The 14,392-nt window shown below is 39.5% G+C and overlaps 1 protein-coding gene across 1 annotated transcript in view; it reads left to right on the top strand.

Moving 5' to 3' along the window:
* Positions 1-14,392, top strand: part of sorcs3a (sortilin related VPS10 domain containing receptor 3a) — a gene marked incomplete at its 5' end in the record, with an annotated part of 262,081 nt that overhangs the window by 150,256 nt on the left and 97,433 nt on the right. The window contains 2 exons of the mRNA XM_080521147.1: positions 5,284-5,383; positions 12,702-12,860. Of these exons, the coding sequence (XP_080377273.1) occupies positions 5,284-5,383; positions 12,702-12,860 (259 nt within the window). The remainder of the gene's footprint in view (positions 1-5,283; positions 5,384-12,701; positions 12,861-14,392) is intronic.

Genomic DNA, 14,392 nt, shown 5'->3' with positions numbered 1-14,392 from the left:
TTCCTACATGCTAACTAAATTGTTTCAGCGTGTCTGCAATTTCTGTGTAAACAGACACAAAACATTGCAGTGTAAACATGAAACTTGAACAAAGCCACAGAAATTATGCAGTTCACTTGAAACGTAATTTTACTCTGGGAAACAAAATGTTGCGAAAAAGCAGGCTTGAAAGTACCTGTAATGAATGGTGGGTGAAATTAACTCTTTTAACTCGGACAGAGATACTGTCCTTTCTTTCCAACAATAAGGATTTTATAACAAACATCTATATAATAGGATTGTATTCATATCATCTTAAAGAGAAAACTAATGGTTTCTTAAAACCTGAGTGTGATTTTGTGCATGAGAATGCTTTCAAGACTGTTATGCTTAATGCGAGGCCTGCTTCTCCACCAAAAAAGGTTTGATTGCATGTTCTCCATGTGCATGTCTGACTTTATCTCTGCAACATTTGGTGTTCACACTTGAAATGTGTCTGAAGAGCAAAACAAAAATATACAGACTTTCCTGAATAAATATGCACATATGCTTTGCGTTGCTGATAAATGTTGGCTTCGATAGTATGCAAAAAAGGATCATAACCATCAAAGGTATGGTGAAAAAACTGATAAGCAACTGTTTTAATTCACCTTCAAACGTGCCTCAAAAGGCTCAGAGAGCAAATCCCAACACAAGCTGTGAGACAATGACAGGAGAAGTTCAAATTCACAGACACCGTGTAGAATGTCAGCCAGAACAAATGCTGCCTCCCGCCTTTTCTGGCCACCAGGCAGCAGGTGGAGCCAACATGGCTGCTGGCGGTGGTCTCAGTGGACGGTGCTGCAGGATGTGACGGGGGAACATTGCTGATAAAAGACACACTGCACTTCAAACATCTGACAACTGGCTTTGTCATAATTATGTCATAATTTCAGTTTGAATGTCAGATTTGTTGAGTTTGTTTTTTTTTTGTTCGCAGTGTGAATGCCAGTGCTGATAGCTGTTAGATATTGGGCTAGATGTTAGATACAAACAGATCTGTGGAAATGTTGATAATCCCTTTGTTTCTAATTGGTGTGTCCAGCTGACTCATGTCAATAGAAAAGTGCTGCCGCCATTATGACATTAAACCTGTTAATCAATCCTCCCTCTGACATAAAAGGGGCCTGAGACAAAGAAGCAGACTCCAGTAAAATGTTCTCATTTTATCTCAGTGAGAATTCAAGGATGCTGACTGGGTGTTTCTTTACTGGGGGGTTTACAACCCAAAATCTTACCAAAGCCCTCAATTATTGGAGGCTGTGGTCATGACTGATGCACCTATGATTTTACTCAAACAGGCCTATTCTTTGCTCTCTGTTAAAACATCTTAAAACCTACTTTTACTCACTGGCTTTCATCTTAGGATGAGGCGGTGATCAGATTTTCTTATTTGGTTTTTCTTCGTAGAAATGCAAATAAATCACTGTGTTGTATGCGTGAACATGCGTGTTCTGATAAAACAGTGAGCTTTACAAATGCTCCTTTCGTCTTCATGACTCATTCTTTGATTTATAGTCCAGATAATACGGTAATAATTTTCCCCCCACTCCACTTAAATGATTAACAAAAAAGGACAAGGGGGAGAACTATAATAGGAAATTGGTATGTATAGGGTAACCATTCAATCACCAATTATTTCCTGCTGCTTTGGTACGCAATGAAGCTCTCTGGCGCCCCCCAGAGGCGACCTGGTGCACATTTTGGGGAGCTTCAGAGTCATCAGTAAAGTCATCACTGTTCAATGTACAAACCGCCATCAAAGAAAAGGCCATAGAAAAAGAGGATTCCATCTTTAGTTTGGAATCATAAGCCGGGTCTTTGGAGAAACAATAGCAGCATTAAGTCCTCCTCAGAGAAACCAGGCGCTGCAGTAATTGGTGTACTATGAAATATAAGCGTGGATAATCCTCTCTGCAGTACTCAGAATGCTTAAAAGTACAGCTCAGGTCAAATTGGACTTGTCAGTTTCTGAGGGCTTAATGTGATTACAGGGGCAAGGTCAGACTGAATTTGGCTGTAAACACACTCGAAGCCCAAAACAAAGACTTGGTCTTAATTTAATCGTGGAGGCTGTAATTGTCTTTGCATGCTGGCTCAGTCGATGTCATCAGTGGCTTTAAATTGACAAAGCTGAAAACTCAATTTGGGTGAAATAAATGAAAGTTAGTGGAAGATTCAGAAGTCAACAGAGTTGGACTGTTGTATTTGATAATCACACTGTATGAGACATATTTTTCAAAGGAGGCTCTCATTTTCATTGTTTCCTCTATTCTTTACACATATATCTTCAATCTGGCATTGTTTTACCTGTGGGTTTTTTTTTTTTTTTTTGTGTGTTTATTCTTTTAATTGAATTACAGTTTGACCATGAGGTAAAAGATACAAAATAACAAGCTGGATAAATCAAGTGGGTTGAGTCTGACTGAATGAACTGGATTCATTTTAAAGTGATTGACTCATATGATCAGTATGAACAGCCTAGTTTGGTCTTTATATACATTTTTGATGACAATTAAAAACAAAATGAATAAAGTCCTGAGTCACAATTAATTTACAATTGCTCATTTATTAACATTTACAACTCACAGTGTCCAGTAAACACATGCCCATCTTTCGCAATTGTTCAGACTTGTCACCCACTTCAGTGGTCAAAAACAGTTTTTCCTTCTCTGTGGAACATCTCAGCCAGCAAAACAATGTTCCATCGTATATAGTCCACCTGCCAATTACCTAATAAGTCATACACCGTGGATAAATGAATGTGCATTCTGCTCTTACATGCTTTTGCAATAGTCAATATAAGGGGACCTAAAGGGGAGCCCTGAGGAATCCCCAAAGATGTTTGTGTCCCAGTGTCTTCGTTTGCAGTGCTGAGCAAAGTTAGGAATGTCCTCCTCTTCACAAACCGATACCGACTCATCACTGCATGTTTGCCAAATATTTGTGGCCTTTTTGTCAAGTCTGGTTACACGCCTCCACTTTGACCACTCTCTCCGCTTTTCTCCTCCTATTTACAACTCGTTCAAAATTTATAATGTGTGTTGGAAACCCCCTCTTACTCATCCTGCCATCTCCTCCAATAAAACCAGCTTCTCTTATTAATTAGTCGCTGCGTGAAGAGTGGGAAAGCTTCAGGGGCCACACTTAATCTTCATCCGTATCTAAGAGGATGACACCTCCTTGCTGCATGTGCCAAAGACGAGACCCGTGTTTCTTTAACATATGCAGCCTTACGCATGGTGACTGTTGGATGATGAAGGCAGCCGTGCTCATCATGCCAAGAACAACATATGTTTTAGTGTTATTTATGAGCGTGCAGTTCGCAGCCCCTCCATACAGCCCAGTGCAGCTCAGCTTCCCCACACCTCTGTGTTAATGTGCCGCGGGTACGGAGCTGTCTGTCAGACTCATTACTGCGCTTTGTAATCATGGCAACTACCGAGTTTCTCTGAGGCATTCTGGTGTGAATGTGAATGAGAAACATCTCTCCGGTTTCAGCTGAGGGAGCATGAGCGGCAGGCTGTGGTTGAACAAACGTCAGAAAAATAATGAATGAAGATGGAAACAGGTGTCACCTTCATTTTCGTCACACTGGGGAAAAGACAGGACAAATCTTTGGGGAGGAAAAGAGTCTGGAAAAGAACAAAAAAGGGGAAGACAAAAATGATCATCGAGAAAAGAAAAAAGAATGCATGAATGAATGAAATCAAGGAGGACAAAGACAAAAAATGTTTGCAAAATATAAATAAAGGAATATAAACAAAGGGAAAACAAGAAGGGAAAAAAATGCACCTTTTCCCATATAAGCCAACCTTGGGGGGGGATACTAAGGACAAGTGAGGCAATGCTTTACGTCAAAGTGCATACAGATTTTACAGATTCCCGAATACATTAACTAACATACTGCACAGTTTACCAGATCTCACCTATATTCTACAGAATGTCTCAATATGGTTTTATTTGATGAGTGAAATTCTAAAGCGCAGTTTCTTGTGAAAATGGAAAACTTTAGTTTTGAGTCACTGAAAACGACTTTCTGAAAACCGCTCCCAAGCTGGAAATTCTCCAAAATGCTCTTAGTCCATCTCCAAGAAAATGTGGGAAAACAAAACTTTTCAAAAATAGTCTTACTCGCATTGGTGGAAAAACTTAAAGGTCACCGTGATAGCAATTTCACTTTGTCGCCTGTCCATACGAATGTCTGTGTACTTGCCACTGTTAATATTTCTAGCATATTGTTCTCTGCATGAATGTGTGTGGTTTCATTACAAAGTCAACCAACAACGGCAACTCATGGCCTGGAATGCTAACTACATCGTTTCTCTTGTTTTTGCTAATCCCTTGCAAGTGGACATCATTTTCAAACCATTGGCATGTAAATGTGAAACATTTCTGGAACAAAAACGCAAAAACGATGCATTTTCACTTTCACGCAAATTGGGCCTTTATTTCGATAGCTGTAGATTAGATAGAGCAGACAAAGCCTCAGACCAGTCTGTGACTCCAGGTTAAAAAGCACGAGACCATTTAAAAGAGCAATACAATTGGATATCTAAACTGTAATGTATTGTAATTTAATGGATGTTAAATACTTGAATTGAAAAAACAAAACAAAGAAAACTCCCATGTGGCATTCGCCACAAAATCCAAATGGACGTTTTTCCCCAGCTGCTGAGTGAGTGTTTGTGTCCGTACAGGTACACACGTGCAGGAAAAAACAGCGATCCTGTAAATGCTGTAATATGCTACTTGAAGGCAGAGTCGGTGGTTACCAGTGATGATGGATTCATGTGGAGTTTCCAGGGACCAGGCTGGCTAACAGGCTCATTCCCACTCTTGAATTATTAAAGCCCCAGGGTTCAGGAACATCCACATGTTTTCGCACTCGTCATATTTTATTTCATAGTAGTCATCAGGAGAGAATGAATAATTTACAAGGCCGAATCCCCAGACACTTTTGAATGGTCCATTTTTGTTGGCAGCTATAGATGATTGGTTAACGTTCTCTTGTTCTTTTGCCAGAGGTTCCTCTACAGAGCACATACTTGCACATACTGTACAGCTCCAGCCACACCCCGCAGGGTGTAATATTACATTCTTTTTCATCGCGGCTAAATAAATATCACTCGACACGAATCGCACAATGTCCCAGCAACTCGGGTTTGTTTACCCGTTTGATTTCCTGCAAACTTTCAGCCATATGTCTACCAGGACGGTGCTTCCAGCTTCTCAACTCTTGTGTTGTTACGCTTCCTCTCTCAGGTCCGCCGACTATGGCACCACCTACGAGAGGATGAACGACAAAGTCGGATACAAAACGGTCCTGAGTTACCTCTACGTCTGCCCGACCAACAAGAGGAAGGTGAGATTTCCTCTGTTTGACACTTTGCTTACCAATTTTGAAATAAATTCACCAAGCAATCAAAATCAATGTACCATCTGCACCTGAAATGTTTGGACTCCCATGACAGATTATTCAAATTGTAAATTTGGCACAAATGTCATCCAGTAAAGAGCTTCAAAATGAGGCTCTGCTCTGAGTTTATTTATTTCCAGTGAAAATGCCTGTTTACATGACAACTGTGCTCAGAGCCACTGAAAATGCAACTCTTCAAAAATGCTGGTACGACACATGCATTGGAAAGTTTTTCCAATTGTTCTCATTTAGAAAGGTTTTTTTTATGGGGTTTTTGTTAAGATGTGCAAATTTTTTTTTTTCATTTATATCCGAAATGTTTGTGCTGGTGGTGAGGGGTGGTGGTGACCGCAGCTCATGAATTACACTCCTAAAGGTTTCTCCTAAAAACACATTTATCAAAATACACTTTTTAAATAAACTAAATTGTGTCTTAATCAACATTTAATTTATATAGCTTAACAGTATAATTAACTTGGGTAAATTGACTTTTTATTCCCAATGTAGTTAAAAGGGCTTTTATTATTATTATTATTATTATTATTATTATTATTATTATTATTATTATTATTATTATTATTATTATTATTATTATTATTATTATTATTATTTTTAATTATCCTAATGAATAATAATTACATCAAATATTAAAAATAAGTAGTTTGCACATTTAAGAATTTAAAAAATGTGCATTATACTAATCAGCCATAACATTATTGCCGCCAACCCAATATTATGCAGATTAGGATGGAGAAAACAGGCTACGTTGTTAATTTCAGTATTTACTGCATAATACATGAATGCCAACTGAAGGAACTCGTGGCTGTGTCTAAGATAATAAAATAGAAAAATAACTCCATAACGTACCTTCAAAGCCTCTCATGCGGTCATGGTCGTACATCTCACAAACTGGCAGTGTCTGACGCTGTGGGAATGAAACGGGACTGAATAAATGTTCCGTTTTCAGCTTCTCGTTCTCTGTGTTTGCTGTTTTCTGCTTAGCAGGTAGCTCACATCAGGTTTTTTTTTTCTTTTTCTCTATCCTTGCTGAAGCCAAAAACAAAGTAAAGAGAGGTGAGAGTGACCCGAAGCTGCAATACTCGATAATGAGCACAATGAGCTGAGAGTCACTTTGAAGTTCAATAAGTAGTGTAAGAAAAGCTTGTTTGCTAATCCTCTGCAGACTCATCAGTACAGATAACCTCCTTCACATGGTCACAGCGTGTTCATTTTTGATTTGCTGCTGTTACACTATGGATACTAATTACTTTACAGTCACTTAGGACAACAGTCCAAAAACATTTAAACGTGTGAAAAAAAGGAAGAGCTGTAAATGTAAATCTTCTGTTATTCTATTGTTCTGTCCTCTTGAATATTGAGGCTTATTTTCCAGCAGAACCCATCAGAGGCTTCACACATTCAAGGATCCATGTAAATTTAAACCAACGGACATGGAGATGAAGTCATGGTCACTTTCAAGTTGAGAATTGTATTGCAGCCTGATATGCGTGAGGAAATGCCAAAACTATAGACATAACAACCTTGAAAAGTAATAATACATGTACATGAATGATTTTTCTCAAGCGTCACTTCAATTGTCAGACTTGATAAATACATTTAAAGTTGGTTCAGGTTTTTAAAAAACTTGGATATATTGAGTTCATGTAAATACGCTAACATGGTCTTACATGTTAGCGTATTTACATGAACTCGGTCTTAATCAGTCTGCGGCTGCATGATACTCCTGCATTTCATTCACAAATCTGTCACCCTGGATTTTTGACAACATGAATGCTTAATACAGAGGAACATGATGCCTGATTAAGTCAGCTTTGTATTATAATGTATAATCTGAAGTATATGTAAGGCACCATTGTGGCACATGGTTTGCACTCTCCTCTTGCCGCAAGGAGGTCCTTGTTCAAATACTGGCCTCTTCTGATCCTTTTCTGAAATGCTGTGACTGCACATGTGCACCACAGCTGTAGTATATAGTTCTTCTACACACGCTCATATAGATGGACAATAACAACAATGGCGACCTCCAGAGGCTGTCTAACCAGGGATCTCTTCTAAAACGCTCATTCTTGCGGAGGTACTCTGGTTCGTTGGCCTGACTTTCCCGAGGCTGAGCCAGCCAAGGTAGTGACCCTGAATACGTTTGCATGGCGCAGGAGTTAATAGGTTCCGGAGACCACTGAGCTAAACCTCGTCGGGGGGGAAGAACAGATCGCAGCCGGCACTTATTACCCTTCATGACTCATTCCTGCAGCCTTTTTTTATGTGGAGAAAATGTAATTCCACATCAAGGGTATTGCAGGAGTGTAGTACCTTAGATTCCCTCTCCTGTGGTCACAAATAACCTTTTGTTATTCTGCTTATATAAGATTTGACACACTTTCGAAATATCCCTGAAAAAAGACAGAAAAAAGCAATTGCATTTCCAAATCCTAAAAAGGTGAGAAGCTGTGTTAACCGTTAACTGTAAAGACAATGTAAACATTGTGAAATCCGAAGAACTTATCTGATGTTGAATCTGAGTTCCATTTGAACCTGGTGTCAGTAACATGTGCTAGAAAAGTTGTAACTGACCAAATCAAGGCTGGATAATTCATTTGCAGACAACTTGGAGGTGAACAGTTAACCTCAGTCCAACGCTACGTCTGAGAGGCTTCTTTAACGCAATCCTTTTATACCATCTAGCAATGTTATGAACCTCTTGATGATTGACGTCATCAGTAATAAAATGCAGTAGTAAAATCCAGTTGTTTTGTGTTTTCAAGCCTTTTCTTGCCACTGTTCTAACTTTTTGGAACTTTGATGCTTCCACGGAAATTAAAATAAGGTTATATTTACTCTGAAATAGTCAAATGTCGGATTTTGTCTACTCATGTACTTCTGTTTAAATTACAATTACAGCTAAATATGGTTTGTTGGATATCAAAGTACACATGTCAAATACTGCTGTTCCTGTACAATGCAACATTTATGTGAAAATGGAAAACTTTCGGAGCCACTGAAATCTCAAATCTCTGAAAATGGCTCCCAATATTGAACTTTTTAAAAAGCTTTGACTTTTTTTCAGTGTAAGACAAACAATTCTGAAACAACGGTACACACCACGGCTGTACTAAGTAGTTCTTCTGCACATGCTTAACTAGCTGGACAATAACAACAATATTTGCCTACAGAGTGTCATGACCCCCAGTCCATATTCTTCTGGGAGTTCATAGTCATTGTAATAACAATCGTAGTTGATCATCTGCCAATATGAATGTTTGTGTACTCCCATTACTAATGTTTATATTGTATTGTTTTCTGCGCTCACGTGTGGGTGATTTTATTACATAAACAACAAAAAGTGCTAACGTGCAGTCTGGCATGCTAACTACCAATTTCTTTTAGCATCTCTGCCGTTGTCATGCAAATGATCATTGATTTCAAAACATTGCCATGTAAACGCAAAACTTTAATGAAACAAAGGCACACCAACTTGAAACATTGTTGTGTAAATGGTGCTTAATTGACCTGAAAGTCACATGATTGTGTACACGGAGTATTTTAGAGAGGCACAGCCTCACAGATGAAAAGACATTCCAAATTTGCAACAAAAGGCAGCATTACCTTCCTTTCTATTATATTTTTAATGACCTCATATTTTGCACGAAATGTTAAAATGTCTCACATTCAACATATGCAATTTTTTTTCTCCTGATAATGAACATATAGGTTTAAGAGAGTGACACTATTCATGTTTAACACAGAGTCTCACCTTTTGGGTAATTTGAGATAGTACATTCACACAAACCATCATATTCACAACATTAGAGTTTTGAGCCATTGCAGTACATTCCACATCATCTTCTCCGTGTGTTCCTGTTGCTGTGGGAATGAGTCATGGAAGTTAAGATGTGGCAACAGTCTCATATTACCCCTGTAGTTTCGCTCCTTGTTATTCCGATTTGACCGTTACGCGGTTAAATGAAAGTTTGCCTCAGTGTTTCCTCCTCATTCAGCCTCATTCTGCCCGCGCTCTATAAAAAGCTGCCTAATCACTCACTGTTAGATACGATCGTCTGCTGCTCTGCGAGATATCCCCTCGCCCACAATGAAGAGATCATTATATGTCTACTGCAGCCAGTCTGGGAGCATATGTAGAAACTCTTCTCTCCTGCAACATCCAAAGAAATAAGTTGAGAAGTGTGACCTTTCGCAATGTCACTTTATAGATGTGAAGGATAGTAATGACATTTAGCACAAAGCCTCTGAAAATGACACCTCACATCAATCTTCACCGGCTCTATTTTGATGTCTCTTTCTTTTCTATTATTAATTTTTTCTCCCTCTCTTGGAGCTCACTGATTGAATGGCTGGCAGATTCAGTTAATTTAAAAATAAAGACACGAACAGTTAAAATGCCACTGAGGCAGTGAGACAGTGGAAACATGATAGCTAAATGTGGGTGATTAAGTCCTGATCCATGCCTAATGAGCATATTGCCGCGACAACTCTGTGTTAAAGCCTGCCGTCGGAGGCAGACTAAGCTCTATTGATCTGGCGTGACGTGATTCATTTGCTGCAGGGTGTCTCTTTCCCTCCGCCTCTGATCCATACCTCCACTTACCTCATGATCTGACAACTACCGGCTTCTATCTCTGTGCCGCAGCTTATGCACAGCTCAACATCGGGCTGATAAAACACAAAGGTTATCCCGGCAACCTCTATTGATCCGCTATTGTTATCCTCCTCACTCTCACCGAAGCTCGAGTGGATGCTGTGAGGGGAAATCTTAATCACCCCTTGCTAATGCTAATGCTATTGGTGGCCTCGGTTTTGGAAGCGAGTGATTATTCTCCGAGGGCAATTGTTTGAGGAGGCAGGAGCGAAATTGGCCGATTTTCCCCGCCTTTTCTATCGGCTTCAAATTAGCAGCAGGTTCTTTGTAATCGCCGAGGCAGCAGACAGAAAGGGGCTTGTTACGATAATGTGCGAGGCTGTGAAATCATTTGCTGCATTTTCACACTTACGCAGCGGTAAATGAGTAATTTGAATCCGACAATACATTCCCGGATGCATTCCCGACACGTTGCGAGTGAAAAGACGAGCTGAACCCGCGCGCGCAAACAGTGAGGTGTAGCGCCACGGAGAGATGGCGGCGACCGTCGGAACCAGTTCGAGGCCTAAATACAGAGTGAGCTTGGCTCTCTTCATGAAATGACTGGAATCCACGCTCACAGCCACATTACAGACCATGATTGCAGCTTGAAAAGTGCCTCTGACAGGCCTCACAGACGCTCGCAGAGATCAGGAGTTGGTGACGGGTAATGAATGGCAGCCGTCGGCGAGGCCGGGCCAATGAGAAAGCCAGATTGAGAAAGTGCCGCCTGTTTATTGGGGCTTAATGAAAAACAATTTATCTAAATCACCACCAGGGAGGGTTCCTGCTTTAAAATGGGGGAGGAAAGGCTAGCATTTCTGTCAGTGACAAACGAGCTGCTGCTTTTCCAATTCGAATGGAATTGACGAGAGAAAACGCGGCGGTCCGAGCGCAGTCGCAGCCTGCCGCACAAACAAGGAAGAGGCATGGATGTTTTAGTTGGAGATGGATTAAAGAGTCTGGGCTGACGAGCATTTTTACAGTGGCGTCATGTCCATGTTTTTAATGCTACAATTTTGAACTCTCAAGTCTGTGTCACCACGTCGGTGCACGTACAAACAGATGCTATTCTGTTGACTTATTAGCTGTATCAACTTTTTAGAACGGGGTCATTGGTGTTGAGTTGTTTTTTTGGATGAAGTTTTTCTTGTCTTTTATCAAGTAATGAATGATGAATGGAAAATACACCGACATCGCTTTAAGCTCGCAGGCAAAGAAAGTCGAGCTGTAAACGGATAAAGTGACGTAATATTTTCTTTGAGAGTCAGTGGAATCCAACACAGAAGCTCAGAGGAAATCTATTACGGACAGACATTTTTGACCTTCATCATTTCCCCTGATTTCTGGAATTCAATTCAATTCAACTTTGTTTATATAGCACCAAATATAACACGGTCATTTTAAGGTGCTTTTAACAGAAAAAACCCAATGAATCCACGTGAGCAAACAGATTTATTGCAACTGTGGAAAGGAAAAACTCCCTTTTAAGTTTTAATGCTAAAACTTCTAATAAAGTGAGTCCAGTCAACTCCATGGATTCTTCTCCATTATATACCAGCAATATCAGCTTTAGATCTTTTTATTTCACAATACAGAATTGGATCAAACTCATTATTTTCAATTCACAAAGTGTTCTACTATCTTACTTGTTATCATGATAGACGTTTTTATTGTATAACACATACTAATATGTAATAAGTGTGAAGTTCCACATTGACTCATAATGGAACATAGTCAGACAATAGCATTTTCTTGAAAGGGCTACTTTCCCCATAAAATATATAACCGCACCTATTGAAACATCTTCTTTTTAGTCAAGAAGGAATTCCTTTGACCATTTTATCTCTTTCCACAAAGACTCTAAATGCCATTAGCTGAAAGAAATATGCATTGAGGAATTCCTGCTCTTATTGAATTCTGTAATAACTGAGATAGCTCTGGCAGAAATATGCCAAGCATGAAATTAGTGCTTCTACCACTGCGGAGCTGTTAAATTTGAAATTAGACTTTTATTGGTTGGAGAAATGCTAAGAAACGACATGCTAAAGCATTAGCTGATAAAGAAAATAACATCCTGTATATGCCTGTTCACGCATGGCTACTCAATCCCTTGTTTGTACAGTGCTTAGCTGCATCGAGACCACAAGCACGACCACGTCTTTGGGTTTTTATCCCGTTTCATGTGAGGAGTCATTTTTCTGCCGATGTGTTGGTGCACTGTTTCACCTCTCACTGCTGTTGCCAACCTTCCATATATATATGTATGTATATATATATATATATATATACATACATATATATATATATATATATATATATGTGTGTGTGTGTGTGTATATAATTATAGTTTTTTTTTTTTTATTAAATTTTTTTTTTGATTCAAATTGAGACAGATGATGAAAATGCAGCGTGTTCCTCTCTTGAGTTCCATGGCAACAGGAGCGAGAGTCACAGTGAAGAGGTGAATTTGGAATTATGGCGAATCGCTTCTAACGTCCCCTCTCCACCTTCTTTCATCATTCCTCTCATCTACAAACACCTCCCCCCACCTGTGTGTGCCGTCCTCCTCCTCCTCCTCCTCCTCCTCCTCCTCCTCCTCCTCCCCAGATTATGCTTTTGACAGATCCGGAGTTTGAGAGCAGCGTGCTCATCAGCACTGATGAAGGAGCCAGTTACCAGAAGTACCGCCTCACGTTCTACGTCCTCAGCCTGCTCTTCCACCCCTCCGAGGAGGACTGGGCCTTGGCCTACAGCCACGACCAGAAGGTGAGACCCAGCTCCGTCAGTGGCTCGCAACTTACAGTCAAGGAGCCTCGTGAAGGAGCACTAGATTCAGGTCCCACTGACGCAATATTTCAAGAGAAAAAGGCATTGTTTTCATACTTGTGTTTTGGAGAAGTCTTGCATTCACATGTTCATTTTGTATCTTTTAAATTGAATAGTCCACAAACTCCCCCAAGATTTCCTTTAAGAAAAGCTGTGGACCCTCTCTGATCCATGAAGAGCCAGAATATTACAGTGAACATTGGAATCCACAGTGCAAAATACATTTGATGGAATGTAAAAATGCTCCATAAAGTACCTTTTAAAACAAACAGAAAAGAACCTCTGATAAAATAGGTAAATTAAGGTGATTAATAAAACACCAACCATTCACACAACTTATAATAATCAGTTGTCAAAATTGATGTTGATGCAGATTAATCTATCGTTGTGTTTAATATGAATAAAAGCTGTGTTGCAATGAACCCATCTGCAGTGCAGAATCACTCAAAGCCCCTGAAACATATCTGGCAACGTATTTCAGCCATTTTGTCCAAATAGACTTACCGTAGTGCGTACAGACACTCAAACACAAATGGGTGGTTGATCCTGAACACAGAACCAATTTGATCTGGAAGACTCTAAACGGCATGCTGGTCCTCCGGATGAGATATTTGAATACAAAAACACTCAAGATAGGACAGTGGACTGACATAAAATATTATACATACTCTAGGAAGGAATTTTCTTTTCACCAAAGAACTTCCTGCACAATCTACCACGTTGACGCGTTAGTATACGCTAATCTGGAATTCTGCAGACTGTTCTCAGTTGCAGCAACATTGTAAATAAAAAGCGCTGAGCTCTCCTCTCGGACAATGTCAACAGGTGAGATTGACTTAGTAGCTGGTGGAGAATGAGTAACAGGAACATTAATGTGGATAAATGTTTGTTTTAAAAGAAGAGATACGTTTTGAACAGATAAATGTGTTTAATGAACACATAAGAAGCATATTTGTTCCTTTCTTTCATAAGTCTGTTTCCGGTGATAAATTATGTGATGTCAATAATGATAATAATGATAGACTTTAGTAAGAAGTATTTTTTTTAAAGGCTTGTGCTTTATGTTTAATTGTTGGACATTCACATAAACTGATCCAGCACCTTTTGTTTTCTTCTCTTCACCTAATCAATTATTGCTAATGAATTCATCCGCTGGCTCTTCAAAACATTGAAGTGAGCTTTTATTCTGCTGAAATGAATAAGGAAGCCAGCTTTTATTGGAGCATGTCATCTTTAGAAACAATCACTTATATCTCTGCACGCCTTTCATTGAGCAGTAAATCATTAGATTCCATGAAAAAAAGTATTCTGTTCTGCTCACCTTGCCTTTGTGAGTGTAAATAAAACACTTTTCCTATCATTTCTCATTAAAACCTGTCACCAGTGGTTGTGGTAATGGAGCGTGCTCACAGCAGACATTCGTGACTGATTTCAGGTCATTTCACTGGACTGAGCCGATTTATTTATGGAGG

This window comes from Blennius ocellaris, assembly GCF_963422515.1.
Source record: "Blennius ocellaris genome assembly, chromosome: 3".
Lineage (NCBI taxonomy): Eukaryota > Metazoa > Chordata > Actinopteri > Blenniiformes > Blenniidae > Blennius > Blennius ocellaris.
Note: the sequence above shows the minus strand (reverse complement) of the source record. Positions and strands in the feature narration are given on the sequence as shown.